At 41.6% G+C, this 21,437-nt stretch overlaps 1 protein-coding gene across 1 annotated transcript; it reads left to right on the top strand.

Annotated features, from left to right (window-relative positions):
- On the top strand, positions 1-20,971 carry CHIC1 (cysteine rich hydrophobic domain 1). Its single transcript, XM_064670213.1, has 6 exons — positions 1-279; positions 6,636-6,690; positions 13,180-13,335; positions 16,007-16,063; positions 16,300-16,359; positions 17,179-20,971. The coding sequence occupies exons 1-6, from the start codon at positions 113-115 to the stop codon at positions 17,227-17,229; spliced, it is 546 nt and encodes a 181-aa protein (XP_064526283.1). The 5' UTR covers positions 1-112; the 3' UTR covers positions 17,230-20,971.
- Positions 20,972-21,437: the final 466 nt, after the last annotated feature.

Here is a 21,437-nt window from a genome sequence, read left to right on the forward strand (position 1 = left end):
TCCCTCGACCCGCCTGCGCGCCGCGCTCCCGCCTCCCGCCGCCGTGTCCCGGACGCGGCCCCGCCCCCGGCGCGCGGTGCGCAGGCGCGGCGGGAGGGGGGGGGGGCCGGCGATGAGCGTCCTGCTGCCCAACATGGCGGACTTCGACACGATCTACGAGCTGGAGGAGGAGGACGAGGAGCAGGACGAGCCCGAGCCCGTGGTGCGCAGCCAGGAGCTGCCGCGGCCCCGTGACGCGCCCGACCCCGTGGCGGTGCGGGGCGCCGGGCACATCACCGTGTAAGGAAGGAGCGCGGGCGGCGTGGCGGGCCGGCGTGCCGGGGCGGGAGCGCCGGGAGCGTGAGGGCAGCGGCAGCTCCGTGCCCGGCCCTGGCGGTCCCGGCCGCCCCTCAGCGCAGGGCCGCGCTGCCCTGCGCCCCCAGCACCCGCTCCGTGAGCGGAATTGTGCTCTTAACGCGTGGAAACGTGGGACTCGGTGCTCCCGTTAGCTCCAGGTAGCCCCGGGCCGTGAATGAGCAGCGGGAATTGGCTGTGGGTGCGGAGGTAGATCAGCCCTCCCTGGGGCTCCGCTTTACCCAAGCAATTTGTTCGATAAAAAGCAAAGTCCAGGCGATGCGAGGACGGGCAGCCCGTTCAGACCATGTTGCTGTGCCCCAGCGAAACCCCCTCACTGCACTGCAGAGCAGGCTCGGGGCTGGGCTGGGCTTCATCTGCTCCAAACTTCGTTGTGAGTTGGGTTCAGATTGAGTGTTTTTATCACGGGAACACAGCATGAGCCAGAACGTTTGCTGCTCATTTCAGCATTGCACAGAGGATGAGCAAGCTGTGTTTTCTCATATGCGATGTTTACTCGTAGGAATCTTTAACGTTCTTACTCCTGTAAACAGAAGATTTAATAGAACCAAGCACATCCATAACAAGCTGTTGGTTGTTACATTGATGTTCGTGGCAGGGAGGGAAGTACTGAAGGTGCTGTATTGCAGAGGCCCATCTTGTGTTGCTTTGGCTCTGCCTTTGGATTGCATAAAATGCACGTTTCTTTCTGTAAATAGGTGCAGTGTGATCTAACTCTGCAGTGAAAGCAATGGGTGGGGAAGGCTCTCCCGTCCCAAGGGAACTTGTGTTGGATGTGGTACTGTGTCCTCCTGTAAGTCTGAATCAGGTTTGCATGGAGCTGGTGCCAGCAGGGGGGTTGCTCTGCTGCATCACAGTGCATTTGCTCTGTTGATGGGATTTCCCTCTGCCCTGACCCCAGATAGCTAGTGGCCTCACTAAAGGAGAGGTGGAACACAAGCAAAGTTGTCATAATGCCATGGACCCATCTTAGGAGTTACCTGGAAAAAACATTACACACTTGTTTGCTTTGTCCTCTGTGCTGCTTTTTCTGTGCCAGTGATGTTCCTTAAAGTTCCTACTTGGCTCCAGCACCTCTTGGGGATGGGCAGGAGCATCTCCCAAAACGAGGGGTGTCTCCATCAGAAGAAAGCAGTACTCCTCAATGGAAATCCTGAGTTACCCTTGCAGCCACCTGAGCTGAATCCCTTTCAACTCATTTTCCCTTTCTCCCACCCCTCCTCAGCTTTCCTCCTGTAATAGGTATCCCCACCTGTGTGACAGAAGGCAGCTTTTATCACCTCATGATGTATTTTTAAATCCCCTTAAACTAATAAAACCAGTTAGTGGATGTTACCAATAAAATGCAAGTAAGCTCTGGACACTGGAGTACATAATCTGAACTTCCGTATGAATGGGAACTGTTCTGCTTCCCAAAGAGTTTGTGGTTAGAATGTATCAGTGCTGGAACTCTGTCAGTTTTTGATCACACAGATGCTTTTGAAATCAGCCTGCTCCAGTTACTGAGGAGGAATACGTCAGCCAGGAAAACTTGTGTTTGTTTTCTGAACCTCTCTGGAACAACTGCTGATAAAAATTTCTGTCCTGACAAGTCAGACGCTAGTAAAGAAAACCAGTTATCTTTATAAAGCCGTTGTTTCCCATTGTTTCAGATGCCTTCTGTTCTTCAGCTGACACTGGCTTTCTTGGATACTTTTGGAGTATAGGGAAGGGATAATTCTCAAATTCCAGGGTCATTTTCTGCTTCAGCTTTTCATGTACAGTTCTCTTATAAAACTCCCAAGTTGGGAGATTCAAACTCTGTTAGTTTCTTGCATGAGAGTTTTTATTCTTCTTCCCTTGTCAGTGAGCTGCTCTCCCTGACAGAGCTGTTCTGCATTATCCAACAGTACTAAACATAAATTGAGAAGCTTCCCAGGGTATTTAGCAGGATCTTGCTTTTTCCACTGACTTTTGCTAACCCATCTACCCCTGTGCATGGTAAGAGTGACCATGAAAAGTGTATTTGTTTTATTTTACTCAGAGAGAGAAAGACAGAGAGAAGGTATGTGAAAGTGGTTGGCAAAATTTATTCTCATCTTGTTCAAGATTCTTACTTTGAAAAAATTAGCTCTCAGCCATATTTATTGTTTTCAGAAAGCTTTTGATTTTTAGCACAGAGGAATTTGTAGGTCCTAGTAAATGCTTTTGCTTCTGAAATTCCATTTTGATGAGTTATAAACCCCTTGTTTGCTGTTTCTGGCATGGTCAGTGGGACTCTGCTTGGTGTATCCAAATATCTCAACACAGGCATTTTTAGTGAAGACTGAGTCATCTGCTCAGCAAAGCAAAGACAATAACTTTCAGAAACAGAGTAGTAAACAAACTGTAACTTGGTTATAAGGTTTTATTTATCCTATGTGATTTTTCCGTATCATTAAGTCCGTGTGGATGGATGGCAATGAGGTCATGAAATAGCCTTTAAGCATATTATTGCCCTTAATATCCAGCTTGTGATTCCTGCTGAAGTCTGCAAACCTCCTAGTTTTGGCTGGAAGTTAACTTTTAGTGTTCCATCTGTTTTCTGTGGGAGTGCCCCAGGGACCCACAGACCAGGTGCTGATGAAAAGCTTGTTGTCATCAGCTGGGGAAGGGAGGGAAGAACCAGTTGTGATGAGATTTGACTATTATCTGATATTACTCCATCTTCTGCATATTTCAAAGAGCCAATGACCTCAGGCTCCCACTACTTATCAAAAACTTCATTTCCCAAAACATCATCCATGGGTAAAGACACCCTTGGATAGTTCTGTTGGCCCCACAGGAAAATGCCCGAAATTAGGAAGAGAAATGCCAGTTGTTCAAGAGGATTTCAGCTCAGGGCTCTTGATGAATATCATCTTTACCTGGATATTTATTTAATTATTTATTCATTTCTTGGTGAATATCATCTTTATGCTGGACAAAGCTGAGCCGATGCCTCCTAAAGAGCAGTGTGTGGGACCTGAGCTCCTCTGTTCCAGGGAGGTTCAATGTCACCTGGATTAGGTGTGGGGAAAGGAGCTGAACAAAAAGGAGCTGGAGAGCTTCACTGAATGGGTTTAGCTTGTGCAGTCCAGTGAGGCTGATTACTGTCTATAAATACAGGAGAGGAGAAAGGAGAAAGAAGCACTGTTTAAGTCAAAATTTAAAAAAAGAAAGACAAAGCACCTGTAAATATGTCCCTAATAGAAGTTCACTAATAGAAGTTTCTGTTGTGGTACCTGTTGCAGGTGGGGTTTGTGGCTGGTGATTCAGGGTGTTCCTTTCAGTCTTTAATTGGAGGGATTTAGAAATATGTCTTATTACAGCTCCTTTGGAGAAGTTGTGTTCTCCCCACTTCACTGATGGGGGAAAATGAGGTGATGGGACTTGTCTGATGCCAGACATGAAATCAGGGAAGGAGGGACAGAACTGGAAAGTGAGGTCATCCTAGTTCTGTTCCAGCCTGTAGGAAACAGTGCCTTGCTTTTAGAGATACTTGTCATGCAGTGAGAAAAGTGCAACCCAAGTATGTGGGTGACTGATCTGAATTTCTAAATGTTACACTTTGGGCAGCTCTCACTGAGGAGTCAGAGAACTGGCCTAGAAATAAGTCACCACCAACTGATGCTTTCAAGGACTTTAAGAACAGGTACTGGAATTGATTTTACACAGTGATTTTTAAATATACTGAATTTTAGAAGGCTCTGTAGGCCTGATCATGCTAGATCACTAGTCTGTTGTAGGAAGTCTAATATTATCTCTTGAACAAGACTTTAAATCTTAACTTTTTTTACATTAAATATTCCAATAACACTTCAGTGCTTTTACAGAGCTGCCTGCAAAGCTGTACAACTGTATAACATCCTGCTTCAAATCTTTTATTTTATTTAGTTCTTGAATCACCACCCCACTGCCCTACCTAACAGGAGTTTCATATTTCTCAACTGTGGTAAATAATCACAGGAGAGTCTGTGAAACTCCTAGAGACACTTTGGTGAAAGTGTTCTGGAGGCCATCAGTGGTGCTGACTAAATGCAGTATTTTAATGTGGCACAGTCCTGTTTTCAGTGTAGTTAAAACTTTTATATCCTTTTAGCCATTTGCAGGTGTCAGTGTGAGAGGTGCCTTTCTGTAACTGAAGTTTCTTGGATGTGCTACAACTGAAGGGAATGTTTTGGCAACTGATGAAAGGTTTGGGTTTTAAACGTGTTTCATGACATCAGCCTTCAAACTGAACGTAATAAAATATATTGTGATCTTGCATTTTTAATCAGAATTCTAAATCAGCACTAATTTATCTTGTTCTTTATGGAAATTGGGGGTGCAGTGGGAATTTTAATGAGCATATATGATCGATGAGATGAAAGACACTACCTGTGGCTTGGGAAGTGTTTGAACTAAGAGTTGTTGAAGGTCAGGGGTGGATTCTGGGGCACTGCTGGTACATGTTTGCTTTTTTATTGGGTTTTTTTTTGTTTTTTTTTTTTGCTGTCTCCTAGGCTTCTGCTCCTGGCCCCTATAAGAGTCAGTGTTCTGGGAGAGGTGGACCTTTGGCATGGTTTAGTGGAATTAGTCTCTTACATGGGTAGAGTAAATAATTCTGAGTATCACCTGGACTTTCTGGTAGTTTTTTATTATGTTGTCTGATTGCTACTCCTTTGGCATCGTTTCAGGTGGTTTCTTTGCTGATGCACAGAGAAGTCTGTGCTCCTCAAAACAGCCTTGTGTGTGTGTTTCCTATTGTTAGTCTTTTCTGGCTATTTTTAAGACTGAAAGGATTACTCCATTGCTTTTCAAGCTTCCTTAAAACTAAATATATATTACAAAACTTAGAAGACTTCAGCTTAAAAAGAAAAGCTACAAAATGTGGAGGCTGACTTGGCAGATTACATTCACTGGGAATGGAAATGTGCTATACTAGTAACCTTTGTGCTTGCCTAAAATCTTATTATTTTTACTGTTTTGGTGGATTTCTTTTCACGTTTTACACAACTGGTGTTCCAATATGATGCTCTTGACAAGAGTAAAGGCTCTGACTTAAATTATTCATTGCAGAACTGGCTTGGCCTTCACCAGTGTTGCCAAACATTTCAATGAGCTTGCTGGATTTCTAAAGCCAGCACAAGTTCTTCTGTTGTGCCTCTCCCTTCTTTAAGGTTGGTTTGACTCGTTTTGATCCTTGTAAACAAGTTTCAGGGTCAGTTTTGGGTCCCTGGACTGCTGCAGGGTGCCCAGGACTGTGTGTGTGATGTAATGGTGGAGGCTGATGTCTCATGGAAGGTGTCCCTGCCCAGGGCAGGGGGTTGGAACCAGCTGAGCTTTGAGGTCCTTCCAACCCAAACCAGAGCAAGTACTTTCCAGGTTTGTCCCTACAATAAATACAGCAATACCAAATGAATTTGTGCTCTTCTTTTGGTTTTTTTTCTTTTGTTCAAGACAAATACTCAGGAGATAGCTCAGCAGAGCTGATGGTGGACCTGATATCCAAGATATTTAACTTGCCAAATGTAACATGAAGCTCTGTTCAAACATCCAGGTACTGAGGGCCAGCTGCTGCTGGATTCTGTTAAATCACTGGATTGTGAAGGTTCAGGAGCTCTGGAGCTGATGGGAACAGGTTTCCAAGCAAAGCCCAGTTCCTTGCAGCTTTCCCTGGTTATAATGAAACCCTCTTGTTCAAAACCCAGAACGCTCCAATGAAGAGCAGCCACAGTCATACCTGAGACTTAATTTGCTTGAAGTTCACAGCTGTAAAACTGTTCTTTGTGGAGGCTCTTACATGTTTTGCATGAGACATTTTAACTCAGCCCAAAGCAGTTTTTTAAACCCAGATGCTTATAAATTTCTAAGATGATGATGATGAATGGGTTCCTTATAACAAGCTTCTTCTGTTGCATGTGAAACAATTGCATGAGTCAAAGAATTATTGAACACAGTAAAACTGGAATTTAACAGCTGGAGGGTTTTTTGTAAAGATAGCAAAGATTGAAACTTCCTGCCATCCACTTGTAACAGAATTTTTGCATTTTTCTGGGGACTTGGAGTTATTAAATAAGGCAGCAAGCTGTATTTCTCTGTCTTAGAAATGACCTTTTAAAGGATACATGAGACCTTATATAAACTGAGATGGAAAGCTCATGAAATAATGTAAATCTAAAGGCAAAAGAAATGAAGAGTTTTCTTTTTTTCTAAAGTAAAAAATCTTATTACATTTTTTGATTAAGGGAAACAAAATAAGTTAGGTGGAATATATTTTGTTTGTCTCTTTTGTTTTCAAGGTTTGGCTTGAGCAACAAGTTTGATACAGAATTTCCTTCTGTTCTGACAGGGAAGGTAAGTGTGAGATTAAACTGTTCTTTTCCATGGGAAGATCAGTGCATCCAGTGGTTTCTGTGTTAGATACATGCTCATGAACCCACTAAAGGTTGTTAACTCTGCCCTGTGTGAACCAGCTGGTTGCTGACCAATCCCTCCAGTGCACTTTGAAACAAGAAAAGAAAGCTTTGCAGGAATTGCCATCATTATTGACATTTTAAACACAGCAAAAAACCACTGTTTCCATGCAGGCAACAGCCAGGAAAGCAGGACTCACTTCACCTTGCTTTGTAAATACCTGGAATTTGTGCTCCCTCCTGTGTGCATTTACTGAGTTCAGATACTACACCTCTCTTTTGAGGGTCTGACAAGCCCTGAGTGTGTGTTTAGACAGATCTCTGGAAGAGAATCAGTTTGGTCTGAAGCTTTACAGAACAAAACGCGGTGTTAAATCTACAAGTTAAGTAGGTTTTTAGTTCCTTTTCAGAGATGATTTAGTTCTGAAGATTAATAGTGACAAGTCTCCTGCTTTCTCTGGAGTCTTGTCACCTAACTAAATGCAGGTTTGAGAAACAATAATTTGTAACTATTAATTAAATCTTCACAAAAGTCTTAGTTACGGTTTTAAATTATTTTCATTGTTGTATTTTTTTCGACTTTAAAATTTTTAATTCTTTTTTCTCTTGGATTTTTTTTTTTCTTCCTGCTCTTTCACTCTCTGGTGCTTTGTTTCATTTTATATCCCCTTTGTATATCTTTTCCAGAATTTGTAAGGAAAAAGTTTGGCTCTTTGTACTTTTTCTAATGCCATCCTAAACAGTTACACCACCTCTGCGGCCCCTTGCAGAGGTTGAGTCACTCCAGCAGTGCACTGAAACACAGCTGGATGGTGTCTCCTGCTCCTGCCAAATCAGGCTGGGGGTTTTCTCCTTCATTTTCCCCCCAGAGTATGATGAATAAAACCCTTGTGTTGGAATTGTCCAGCATTGTGCCAGCAGCACCACTGAAAAGCAGGAGTTTTTGGCTGCTAAAAGTCAGCCTGGGAATTGTGGCCTTGTTTCAGAATCTCACTAAACCTGTCAGGAAAAGTCTTCCTGATGGCACAGTGTCTCATATGAGGGCTGGCTATACCACACACTGTTTGTGTTTCACCCCCTGGCATGTCTAAAGCTTGTTCTTTCCTGGGAAGCTCCTTCTGATCACTGGAAAGCCACAGAATTTTTGAGAAAGAAAAATTTCATATTCTTATACTCAAGTTGTAGTTTGTTCTAAATAAGCCCATAGAAAATCCCTAGCAAGAAATGTTAAAAAATTAATTTGATTCTATAATTTCATCTCTTTCTCTTTAAAATATTTGTGTGTATTAAAAACCAAACCCAACCCCCCAAGCCTACACTTCTTAATACCAGCCCGTCACATTTTCCACTTGATTGTCCTCCTCTTGTTAAATAGAGAGTGAACAAAAGCTTAATTTCAAGTTCAGTTGACTGCTTGGACTTAAGTTAGCAAAGAGAGGAGAGAGGAGGTTGTTGTGCTGGGCATTTGCTCTGGGGATGTCCCAGGGTGATGTGCACAGGGGTTTGCCCTGTGTGGGGATGTGCTTCTGCTGAGAGTCTCCATATCCTCTTATCTCGGGGACTTGAAGGGCTTTCTGAGCAAGAAGGCCTTGAAAGGAAATGAATTCCCTTTTGTCAGGGGAGAACACCAATGAAACAAGATAGTAAAGCCATTTTTCTTCCTGCCTGCCACACAGTGCCATGGAAGACATTAAAAACCACAGTTGCGGGTCTTCTGGTTTTTAATACTTTTCATGAATTGCAAGAAATAAATAATCTGCTGCTTCCTCTGGTTGAGACAGTCAATCATTTTAATCTCTATGAAAATGAAAATACGGTCTTTTTTCCAGTAAGAAGGTTTTCTTCCAATACCCTGCTAAATAATTCACAATAATCAGCATTGTAGTCAACGGAGACACCACTTTAAGATCTTCTTCTGTTCTTAAAATGTTGGTTTTTACCTCCTTATGAAATCTAACATTATGAATTGCAGCGTGACTGTTTATATTAACAAATTGTGATTAAGGTGTTTACTGTGAACTTGCATTAGTACTCAGCTGCTGGAAGGCAATGGCATAGTTTATTCAGAATGTCTGGGCAACATTAAGTTTAATGGTTTTGCTGTCCACTGTGAATTGATATTAATAATATATCCCTTCTGCTAATGGAGTGTAAGAGATGAAGCCCTTAGATGGGTTTGATGGATTTTTCTATGGTATCGCTTTCTTTTTTAATAAATACAGATGTAACAGAGGCAGGTTTTTAGCAGAGGATGACAATCCATCCAATACACAATAAAAATCCTAAATAGAGAAAACCATCCAGCTGCACCTTTGTCCTAGAAGCCCAAAGTTTTGGGGTTTATGCCCCACTAAGTTGTGTCAGTAGTTTGTTCAGCTTCCTGCCCCTCAGTTTGCCCATCCACATAATGATGGTAGGAAACCTTCTGCTAATTTTCTTTTTTTGAAATCTGAAATACCTCTCCCTCTTCACCCACCTCCCTTCCCTCCCAGTCTCCCAGTTTTTCAGGAGCCTGGAGAGCTGTTGTACGTCAGCCTGGAGCTGCAGTGCCTGTAGCTACCTCTGCAGTGTTTAATTGAGATAGTTCTTGCTTTCCTGGGGGAGGTGAATGTGTACATTGGAGGAGAAAGCCCAGACAATAAAATAATAAAGGAAGAGCCCAGGTAGGTCAGAAATGTGGCCTGGCTAATTCAGCCACATTGACTTAATATTCATCTTGCAGGATGAGATACAAGCTCAGCTTGTTCAGAAATCCTGAGCCAGGCTTTCAACCTGTGTTCTTTTCAAAGGAATGTTTTAAGAAAAGATTTAGCTACACTTAATAGAAAGGCAGTATTTAACTTGTAATAATGTAATATTATATAATTACATTATTATTAATAACATAATTGGACATTGGCCTAAATTTAAATTCCGGTTACATTTAAATTCTGCGTGTTGCAGTTTTACAGGATTATTAATTCTTTTAAAACAAGCACTTAATAGCTTTTAACAAAATACTCTTCATTATATGTAGCACAATAGCACACACTGCTCCAGGTGACCAGAAACCGATGGGGGCAGTGAACCTTAAGGGAGAAAGTGGAGTTTCCTGCTCTGCTCTCAAACAAAAAGGGTCCTGCCCAGAGAGGACTGTGCAATGGGAGCCATAAAGAGTGGGCTGGGCATTGTGATTGCCTGCAGCCTGTGATTGATAGGGCTTGTGATCCTGGTGATTGAAGGAGAAAGATCAGGCCTGCTGGGCTCTCCTTGCTCTCTTCCTGTGTTTGTGGATCCTCTGCATCCTGTTGTAAAATATTATGACACCCCCTCCTTTTCTTTTATGTTTTTGTTTTTTCCCCTCCCTTGAAGGCCTGAAAGGAACTGCTGTCCCTTCACAAGGTGCACTGCACAGCCAGGAGCCTTGTGCTTATCTCAGTCTTTTCAGGAGCCAGACACAACCCTCCAAGAGATTCCAGAATTACTCAAAACTGCCCTTTCTTAGGGAGCTTTCTTTGTGCAGGAGGTACTGTTAATTCTCTGTTTGTTTGAAATGCATTAGTCATTTCATACCTACCTTTCAACAGCTGTACCTGGAGGAAAGGTGAGATTTAAAGTTATGCCAGAAAATCAACAAAATTCTTTGGTGACTTTCGTTTGGATACCATTTTATTGTTAAATTAGAACAGTTCTTTTATTTACAGGTATTTTGTTCCTTATCACTGTGTAACAAAGCTTAACTGTTACTGAGCTGTAAACTGACAGCAACAAACTGTTTCTTACTTCTGTTTATCACAATATGAGGTTATCTTCCTCACCAGTTCCTTTAGTTTCAGATGAAGATGTGTCACTAAGTGACAGAGATATTTATTGTGATTACATTTCCTAAAGGGAGAAATAATCCAATAGTCTGGATTAGCCAAAACCATCTCAAGTAATTACATCTTCTGTTGTAGCCAAGAGGTTTCTCTTTAAATGACAGTATTTGGTGAGTTAGCAGGTCGTAGCTGTGCTTTCATAACACTGTATTGAGGTAACCATCAGACCAACATTCCCCAAATGGAAATGTTCTGTTCCTTAGTTGGTTTCTAGTGTAGCCATTTGTTCTACAGGAAGGAGAGAACTTCAACATTGTTCTTACAAAGTAGAATCAAACTGTGGGCAGTGAGTCCCTAGAAATGGTCCCAGGAATAGGGAATCTCACCATCCCTGTCTTCTCTTGTCAGGGCCTACGCTCTTCTGCCAGTTGTAATCTAAGAATCTGTTTGAGTTCTTTCCATGTTGGATGTCATCACTGATGATAAGGGTTATTCTTGTTAAACTAAATCAGATTCCATGGCCTTTGGTAGGTTTGTCCAGCTGGATTTGGGGTTGGGGAGTGGTGTTGTCAAGGTCCAGCAAACTTTGTGTCTAATGGAAAAGGAGACATTCTCTTTTCTCAGGGGGTTTCATTGCAAAAGTATTAAAGGGTCAAGAAAAAAAACTGCTGTTTTTTTTAATCTTTCAAATAAATAGATAGAATGATACATGTAAAATTCCAAAAGATACCTAAATATGAGGCATGTGGAAACTTCCTTAGGAGTGGGGAATGTTAATTAATGTAGGAATCTCAATTTACTTTGAGGCACCTCTGCCTGCAGCAGCTGGGCAGGTCACTGCAAGCAACAGCCCAGTTGTTCTTTCCTACAAAACATTCTCCTACATTGAAGATGAAAGGTTTTTGCTCATGTGTGTCTGGTATTTGTGATGTCCCAAATGCAACAGCTGGTATGTGTTATATCCCAAATACAACAGCTGGCATTGGCCAAGGAGGCTGTAAAACCTTGTTTCAGAGACATGCAAGTCCAGGCCAATTTTCCACGTTACAATGGGATTTCTTTTCATTGAAAATAAGTAGGAAGGATGTCTGGGCTTTTATTGCCATTTTCTTTTTTTTCCCCCTAAACTAAGGTGTGTGTTGTAAAATAGATAAAGAAATGTTTTTAATTGCTCCATTTGTGTGTGTAAACCAAGCCAGTCCATGTAATATGGGAGGGAGGCAGCCTATATTAGTGCAGAATAAATACTTCATATTTATAAAATAATCCCAATGTTAAATCATGTCCTTACATTACTGACTTAGGCCTGGCTTGTGTGCAAACCCAGCTGCCCCCTGACTCTGCTGCCTGGCCACCTCAATGGCCAGGAAACAGATGCTGGATTTATTTGCTGCCTTTCCTGCAATGCTTTAACAAATTTAGCTCTGGTGAATAGGAGGAGGCAGCAGCAGGTCCTCTCCATTTCCTGCCCCAGGGCTTTGGTCCTGGTCAAAGGAATCTTTGTCACTAAATTAACACTTCTGGTGGTGTTGCAGACTGAGATGGACAGAGCTGGGCTGGGGGCTTGTGTGGTTGCACAGATTTGTGTACAGACTCGTTCCAGGGGTTTTTTTTCATCAACTTTGCAAGTAGTTAGGGATGATTTTTTGATTTCTTTTTTTGGTATTTTTATGAGCTGTGCCTGCCTGGTCAAGTCTGTTGAAGTTGGAGCTGATTATTTTGCTTTGTGTGTTTTCCTCCTGGACTGTGTTACAGTTAAAGGTGTCATCTTGGAGACAGTGCCTCAAATCCATACTTGGCTTGCCAGATACAAGTTATTTAGATCCTGTAGAGAGATGAGGGATTTGGGGTATGTAAATAGGTGAGAAACATGCTGCTATTGTAGAAATTAGCTTATTTCTGATAGAAAATGGGGGTTTCCACTGTGACTCTGCAGTGGCAATTTATAGAAAATACTATTTTGACTAAGCTCTGCTGAATAGGCCTTATTTTAAAGCAGTTGTTTTTCAACAGCTAAGCCTTATCCATAACCCTGTACAAGATGCAGTGCTCTGCCTTGAATATAATCCAGTATATATCTTTCCAGGCTTCCCTATTTTAGGAAGCAGCCACAAGGGAAGTTGTGGCTTCAAGTCAGTATGGACCACTTCAGGAATTTGTCTGTGGGCAGAGGTCCACCTTACCCAGGCACAGTGTAGACTTGCACTGGTATGAAATGAATCTGGATAATATTATCTGTTTTTGTGATACATCCTTTTCCCACAAAGCTGCCCCACATTCCCTTGGGAAACAGATCTCTGTCATTGTTCCCTGGGTTTGGTCAGTGTAGCCAGTGCATGTATTGGGTCCCAATTCTAATTTTCTTTGGGGGCCACTGTGTTATCAGGCCAATTGATTTATCAATGGTGCAATAAGCTCAGATGAGGCTGTTTATCTAAGCCATGTTTAGCTTTTTAATGAGGTTTGTGCAAGGCCTGCACAGGGAAGTGACTCTTCCTGCTTCCCTGCTGACCGATGCTTTAGGAGCTGGGGTCCAGTTGTGTCGGGGGCTTCTGCTCCAGTTCCACTGTAAACTGTAGAGGCAGTTACTGGTTCAAGCCCCTGTCCCCTGAGACCCAGCCCTTGTGTTGCAGGTGGCCCCCGAGGAGTTCAAGACCAGCATCAGCAGAGTGAATGCCTGTCTGAGGAAGAACCTGCCCATCAACGTGAAGTGGCTGCTCTGCGGCTGCCTCTGCTGCTGCTGCACCCTGGGCTGCAGCCTCTGGCCTGTAGTCTGTCTTAACAAAAGAGTGAGTGCCTGCTTCACCTTCTTATTCGATTGATTTTGCAATTATTAGTACTACTAAAAACAGTAGAAAATAACTTCTAATCATGTCGTCCCAATTTCAAGACCTTTCTTTGGCCTCACTCGCATTCAGAAGGTTATTCTGCTTTCCATTCCCCAGAAAACAGGAAAAATGTGTTTGTTAATGAAGTAAGTGACACCAAATTACCAGTTGAATTAATAGTTTTAGGAATAGCTGCTTCCACCTCAGTTCACAGAACAGGATGGAGTATATGATAACCTGAATTTCCAGGATCTCCAAAGATTTAAGAATTGAGTTAAATCAGTGCAGAACTGGACACTGACCTTCCAGAACTAGACTGCCAGAACTGGACTGAAAATCACTTCTCCTCTTCACACCCCCCCCAAATATTTTTTTAAATTACAAGTAATTTTTTTGTATGCAACAGATACCATAACATTTCAGTGCTGTGCTTCATCTGGCCTATTTTACTGTGCTGTTTCTAGTAAGAACAAGCACAAATTTGTTTTCTATTTGGGAAGTTTAAAGACTTCCCCCCACAACAGAGAATTGACCACTCGTATAATCAGGTCCAAAGTAATAATTTTGAAAAGCACTTTGATAATACCAAGTAAATATGATTTAATTACCTCTGTGGTTTACAGTTAGATTGATTTCTCACAGCAGGAAATGTTTAGGAGGTACGTAAGTGGGTATATTGTGATGATATTCTTTGCAGTTATGTAGTTTGTGAGACTTGTACCATAAAATCTTATTATCCTCAAATGCAAATATTATTTAGGTGCACTGGGAAAAACCTCTTACACTTTTTAATTTAATTATGGGAAAAGATCTTAAGTAAAAATCTGTTAAAAAGTAATCCTTCTGGCTTTTCGGAGTTTCTGATCTTTAATAAAACAAAGCAAAAACAAGGAATGGGCCTTGCTTTCAGACTACAAGTGTTTTGCCAAATTTTCCAGCTTGCTCAAGAAAAAGCTGCATTGACTGGCACTGAGGTTTTAGTTAAAATAATAAAATAAAATGCATTAAAGGCATAACATGTTAACTTGTTGACTGCTCATTGCTGAAGCTGTATCACTACAAAGTCACAGGACTTGTTTTAGCTCATTTTAACTGCCTTTATAAATGTAATTATTGCAGAGGAATGGACCTGAGATAGGCAAATGGAGTATTTGCAGTTTTAAAGCCATATTTGACATTCTTGTGCTAGTGAAAATCAAAATAAATGCCCATGTGGTGTGTAGTGTTAATGTCATTCTCAAGGCTACAGAATATATACAAGATACACAAGCAGGGAGAACAATGGGGCTTCTGTGGGGGGTGTCTGATTGTATTTCAGCACCAACAGTCACAAGATGGTTCTTAATTTTTTCTTGTTCTGAGTTGAACCCAGAGAGCACCTGAGCTCCCCCCAGCCCCTCCCTTACACACCCCTGCCCCCCAGAGCAGGATGGGGGAGAGAATCACAAGAGGAAGAATAAGAAAAACGTAGGTCTTTAGATAAAGTTTAGTAAGTGAAGGAGAAACAGGGAAGAAAACCCAAGTGATGAAGAGACAAATCACTCACAGACCCACTGAATGTGCTGAGCTGGGAGGGACCCCAAGGATCACGGAGTCCAACCCTCAGCCCTGCACAGGCCCATCCCCGGGCTGGGAAAGGGCAGCCCCCAGTTGTCCTGTTGAGCCTGGTGTTCCATGGATGGCATCTCCCTTTGGGCAGTGCTCTGCAACAGCCACCACACTGCTGGGGAGCAGCACTGTGCCAGTCCTGCAAAGTGCTGGGAAGAACATTTCCCCAGCAACAAAGGGAGCAGAGATCCAAGGGCTGCAATGTGAGACTGGGACAGCTGGCACTGGAAACAACACCTCCTTCTAAATTCCAAGGGTAGCTTTGTGTGGATTCCCCACCGGGGAGTCTTTGCCTCAGATAGCTTTGTATGTTTTTTTCAGTGAGGTGCTGCAGCTCACTTCCATTATTATTTAGCAAAGGAATTGGTGATGGAATTCTGTGCATACCATGCAGGATTACCACAGTGGTCTTTTTGTGACCTTAAAAATCACTGAAAGTCCAAAAATCAGCTCCTCTCCCACAGCTATGGAAAGAGCAGAACAGGAAGGTCCCACTTTGGTAGCCAAGAGTTGAAAATACAAGCAGGGTTTGTTGTGAGCTGGAGTTCTGTGGTGGGGAGAGTTTTTCAGGATTCAGATCACAATTACAGGAAGAAAATCTGGGAATTACATGTGTGTAAATGATGTGTGGGTCAGTAGAAATTGCATGTGTGGAAATGATGTGTTGTCAGGAGAACACCTGTAGTGAGTGCAGAATTTGGCCAAGGGAATATGGGAGATTTGGTTTTGTTGGCTTGCCTGTGATAGGTAAAAATACTAAATTCAAAGGGTCTCTTCCTATCTGTGAATTCTGAGGGATTTGCAGTCCTAAATTAACAAAAAACCCATGGGTGTTTCCTTTTTTGAAAAAAGTAGGAGTGGGGAGTCAAAGTGGTAGGACTTCCATTGATAATTTCTCTTTTGCTTGGTTCTACTTATCTAAAACTAACTTCTTATAAATTAATCTTAGCCAGAAATGTCATAGTGAGATTCTTCTGAATGGCTACTGAACCATTTATAATACAGTTTTGACTCTACTTTTTAGACTAGAAGATCAATTCAGAAGTTATTAGAATGGGAAAATAACAGACTATATCATAAGGTAAGAAAAGTCAGAGTGCTTGGTTTTTTTCAGCTTTAAGAATATTGGCATGAAGAAATTTTACGTCTTATAATTCTTATAATAATATTAGAATAATATTGTTCTTATAATACTTTGTACTGATCCTAAAGTGTTCTAGTTGTTAATAATTCAGTATTGCTGGTGCTTGTGGCATTACTCACCCAAACAAGGCTGTGTTATGTGGTATGTTAATCCCTTGTTAATTATTTTCTTAGCTTGGTTTGCACTGGAAGCTGAGTAAAAGGAAATGTGAAACTAGCAATATGATGGAGTATGTAAGTATTCCTTCTGTTCCTAATTTGCTATTCCCTATAACTGTGATTTCATAGAGAAAATCCTTAACTTGCCAGACTGACCCTGTGCAAAAAAATCTCTCAGACAAACGTGGAGTTGGGTTTGACACACACCCAGAAAGGCCCCTCTTAACAACAGCAGCCAGGGCACATATTGGGACTCAGGCATTGTCACCACAGATGTGTTTGTCCTTCATGACAATTCTGTGTTTGCAGGGCAGACACACTGGTTTTGGTCTATACTTTGGAATGGAGGAGACCCGCTGGCACTTCATGCCTTGGTGTGATTCCCACCCCAGTCCCTAGTTCTTTAACACATATCCCCCTTTTCTAGTGGTATTCATAATTACTTTGATTCAAATGATTTGTGCAGAAATATTGCATTTTTGTAGTTTTGTTTTTTTGGGTTTTTTTAATGGATCTTTTCCTTTTTTCTTTTTCTTTCTTTGCCAGCTCTAAATTTCACAAAGTTTTAAACGAGACAGGCATTTCAGGAAAGCAGAATTCAAACTACTTCTGTGATCCTGCTACTCCCCCCTCCACTTTAACACATAGCTGTGGAGATTGTGTAGACTTTAAGGGAAAAGATAGTCCCCCCCAAAAAGTCAGGCATCCAGAATCCCTCTATTTCCAAATGACTGGAATCTCTGCTTTGCTCCCCTGGGGAACATTCCCTCCTTACTGACTATCTCAGATATGTTTAGTCTTATGAACTAGCAAATGCTGCATGGAAATTGTGCTGAAGGTTTGAACTTCTTGGTTACTGTGTTCTGTTCTTGTCTTTTTCCCCTTCTTCAACAGGTAATATTAATAGAGTTCTTACCAAAATATCCCATATTTCGACCTGACTGAGGAACAACATTGGTCTTTTATGTTACCTATCATTTTCTACCCTTAGTGCCTTGTAGATGATTTTGGAAAGAAGATGGTCTACTTTGCTGTGACTTAAAATGTTCTTCAGTAGAATATCTTCCTCGCTGTTACTTTCTTTTGTTAAGAAGAGAACAATTTGCACATTTTTTATGTTAAACGAGGCTTCTATGTTGCACTCTGAATTTTTAACATAATAACTGATAGAGTTGCCACTAGGGATCTGACATCAGTGCTGCTTCAGCTTGTTCTGAGCATGCTGCCTTATTAATTTCTCAATTATTTGCTGTCCTCAAAACGTGCATCCTAAGGCTGTGTCATCCTTTATTCCATCCTAAATGTCTCAATCCTAGAACCCCTCAGTAGGAATGTCCAGGTAATTGTCTCGTAGTGATGATTTAGTATAACCTGCTTGCCTAGGACTTGCAATCAACAGCACTGGGTTTGTCCTGCACCTTGCAAAATCATCAGACATTAGTTTACCCACTCTGGAATTGTAAATATTGACTCTTTGCATAATGTAAAGTGTGGTATGCCAAGGTTTACAGAATGTATTATAGCTCTTACTCTCTTGCCAACAGTCCCACAGTTCATTTGCTCATGTCCCTGGATTGTACAGACCCACCCACACGTGGTTTTATGGGAAAGCCATAAGGAGTTTGTACATACTCTCAGATGTGTAGGGCTCAGTTGCACTTTGTTTAGTAAATGGATGAAAAATGCAGAGCATTTCTGTCTGTCTTTTTATTTTAAAAAAGCATTTCAGGTGGTGTTTGCAGCACCTGAAATAGGAAGCTGAAATGTGTCCACCTCCAAAAAAGCTGCATTTGTGGGATAGCTGGCAGCTGCTCTTAACAAAAAATACTCTAAAGTCTCTTTTTGAGTTAGGAATATTTGGATGTCAAGTTTTGTTTTAAAGTAAGGGGGAAAAAAGGTCTCATAATTGGAGATCTTCATTACTAAGGAGAAAGATTTGGAAGAGCTGAAAATCAAAGCTGAAGTAACACCTTTGTTACTGTAGTGTGATTGTACTTCAGCATTTTAACAGTTAAGTGACATGACATCCTTTCCAGTGGAAATGAATTTTATCTAAATCAGTGGCATTTCCAAACATGCTGAGGGAGGAAGTGGAGCAGTTGAAAGGGCTCCTGTTTTGGCAGTCAGGCAGTGTCTGGAAAGCCCCAAATGCCTTGTGGAATTCAGTGTTATTTCGGATACTTCCCTGTTTGCCTGATCTCAGGAAGGGAAGTAATTGTAGAAGAACTTCCTGCAATGACTGACCTAAGCAATACCACTTGATAATAGAAAGCAAATGAAAATTGGTGCAAATTTTCTCCCTTTCCTAACTACAAATAATTTAAACCAGCAGACGGCTGAGTATCTGCAAGTTGGGATGAATATTATCATCAGTGTCCAGGCATTTCTTTGCAGCAACTTGACTTTCTGCAACATCATCCCAAGTTGCTTTTTAGTTTCAGGGTGACTTGGGATTTCCTCTGAATGTATTTGCATACTTTTGGTTTGCAGTATGGTATTAAAACACAGTATTTGTAGGACCATTGCATTCTAATATGTGTAGTAGGTCAGATTTCTTTCCACAGTGTTTACAGAAGGCCAGTTTTGTGCAAAGTTTGTGCTGTTCCTCCTGCACAGCTGAGGAGGATCAGAGTCTGGGATCTGCACACTTCATGCAGCAGCTTCATTTGACTGGTAGATTGGTGACAGCTGAGTGTGTAATTGCATTTGTAATACAAATAAAAACCTCTTGTGTGGTTCGAGTTTAATGTCAGCTACACCTTGCAACTTGCATTTCCATCACAGAACCAAGCAAAGTGTTGTCTCCAATTTATTTTTAAGTTTTTGGGATGAGTGTTAACTGGAAGCAGAGAAAATAATGGCAGAAAAACACAGGGTAAACCAAAACTGAAATAGCACACAGCAGTTCTCTGGATTTCCCTGAGTTTCTGGAGAAAATGAAGGGAGCTTGGCTTAATTAACAGAACAATGGAAGTTTCTTATTGTTATGCCAGAACTTTGTCAATGATTTTTGTGTTTTGTGCGAGAAGCTCAAGAAATCCCAGCAAGTTCTTATTTTCTTCTTTCTGTAACTGTACTTTTCCATTTGAGAACAGGCACTTTCTGTGGAATCCCAGAATAGTTTGGGTTGGAAGGGACCCTAAAGCTCCTCCAGTCCCACCCCCTGCCATGGGCAGGGACACCTTCCAGGTTGCTCAGAGCTCCATCCAACCTGGCCTTGAGCACTTCAGCACATTAAAGTTTACATTTTAACTATGTAAATTCTGTACATTTTACTTTGTCCTTAATTATTAATTGTGCAGTCTCCAAACCATGAATGGGCCTCCTCTTTTGTATTTTAATAGACATTTAACTATGTGGCCATAAAGCAACTAGTAAAGAAGGAGAGCCAAAACTGCCATTTCCATTAAGCTCCATGTTTAATAAGTAGATAAATTTGCATTAAAATGCAAAGCCAGCAGCAGTTACTATATTTGCATCTGAAAGATCCAAGCTCATTGAAAGGTGAGGGCAGCTCTAAGTGCTGCTGTGAGCTCTCTACACAGGTTTTGCTTTGCCTGGGCTCTCCTTTGCTTTAACATAAAAACATCCCCAGGTAATTCTGAAAATGTCATTTTTGACAATAAAGCCGTCAGCATGAATTGGTAAACCTGCTTAGGGAGGATGTTTGTCAGCTGGAGAAAGAATCTGTAGCAACATAACAGATTCATGTCAGCAAAGTGAGTGGAAGTGGTAAAGAAAGTGCCTTGGCTGGTTCCAACAGCAGAGTGAGGAGAGAAGGGAACTGGTACCTCAGGAGGGGGAGTTTGCAGCAGACTTTTAAAAGCAGCTACTGTCTACCAAATCAGTGTTTAATTTTTCATATAAACATGTTGACACTAACTTTCCTTTCTAGTTTTTATCCAGGAAATATTTGGGTTTGTATCCAGTGAGTTTGGTATCTAAGGAGTACTGGAGGAGTAAAGAACACTGGCAGAGCATCAGAGCTCTTACTGCTGATCCCCTGCCTATGCCTGGGAAGGTGTTTTACCACAGGAATATCATAAAAAGTGTCCAAAGCATGCACAGACAAGTCTGGGAAGTGTGGATTGAGTTGTAAATGGGTGGCTTTAACAACAGAAAAAAAATTTTTGCTAAATCTGGCGTGGTTTTGATAAATCCAAAAAAGGTTCCTCTGCTTTCCTTGCTTAGGTACAAAACTCCATATGCAAAACCATAAATAGATGTTTATTATTGTCCCACTATGAGAGTTTACTACATTTCCTTGTCAACATGTTACCATTGGAGCAATAAAATGTCAAGCTATTAACATTCAACGTAAATTATTTATCACTTTAGTAAATAATGTTTTGTGATTCTTCTGCCATTCTTTTGTTTTCTGCTTTTGGTGTTCTTACAGTGTTGTAACATACTTGTACTGCTTCAGAAAAGTGGTTTTGTTTAAGCTGTATGAAACTGTGTTCTTAACACTTTGATTCTGTTTACAAGTGAACAGCCACTTTTTTAACAGGACCTCACATCTGGAGAGTTTTCTCTCTATTTTTTATTTTAAATGAAAATTCTAACTGAGCTCGCTTTCTACAATTTACTGCACTGGCTTGTGCCATTGAAAGAAGCTGGAAGTCAGACATGCTTCATCACTTTGAGACATTTTTCTTTAATTAAATTTAAAGATGAAAACCTCAAATAGTGCAATGTGTTTATGGGAAAAAAAATAATAGGAATGTTTCGCGTCTCTCCCTGTAGCAGAGTGTAAGTGGGAGGGCTGATTTAAAGAACAACACTTGGAAAGCTTAGGGGGCATTTCCAGAGAAGAAAGCTGCAGAATGATCATCACAGCTGGCTTTCCAGATGCTCCACCTTCCACCCAGGGCAGAGGTGGAAGTGTTCAGGAAACGTGTGGATGAGGCACTTGGGGCCGTGGGTTAATGGTGACCATGGAGGTGGTGCTGGTTGGACTGCGTGGTGTGAAAGGCCTTTTCCAGCCTTAACAATTCCATGATTTGCTTGGTGGGTTTACAGGCCTTCTGTTGGAAGGACTTCTTGAAGGAATCTCTTCCTGCAGCATTCCTCTCCAGAAAGCAGAGAATGTTACTGTGGAGTTTGGCTGGAAGAGGGATGTGGGGCTGAGTCAGGGAGTTCACTCCCTCATG

The sequence above is a fragment of the Pseudopipra pipra genome, chromosome 13 (assembly GCF_036250125.1).
Source record: "Pseudopipra pipra isolate bDixPip1 chromosome 13, bDixPip1.hap1, whole genome shotgun sequence".
Taxonomy (NCBI): Eukaryota; Metazoa; Chordata; class Aves; order Passeriformes; family Pipridae; genus Pseudopipra; species Pseudopipra pipra.

Bases quoted from the DNA above. Each gene is read 5' to 3' on its own strand.
- CHIC1 (XM_064670213.1), top strand. From the start codon at position 113: ATGAGCGTCCTGCTGCCCAACATGGCGGACTTCGACACGATCTACGAG. The intron at 280-6,635 runs GTAAGGAAGGAG...TTTGTTTTCAAG, and splicing joins GGCGCCGGGCACATCACCGT to GTTTGGCTTGAGCAACAAGT. The intron at 16,360-17,178 runs GTAAGTATTCCT...CTTCTTCAACAG, and splicing joins CTAGCAATATGATGGAGTAT to GTAATATTAATAGAGTTCTT.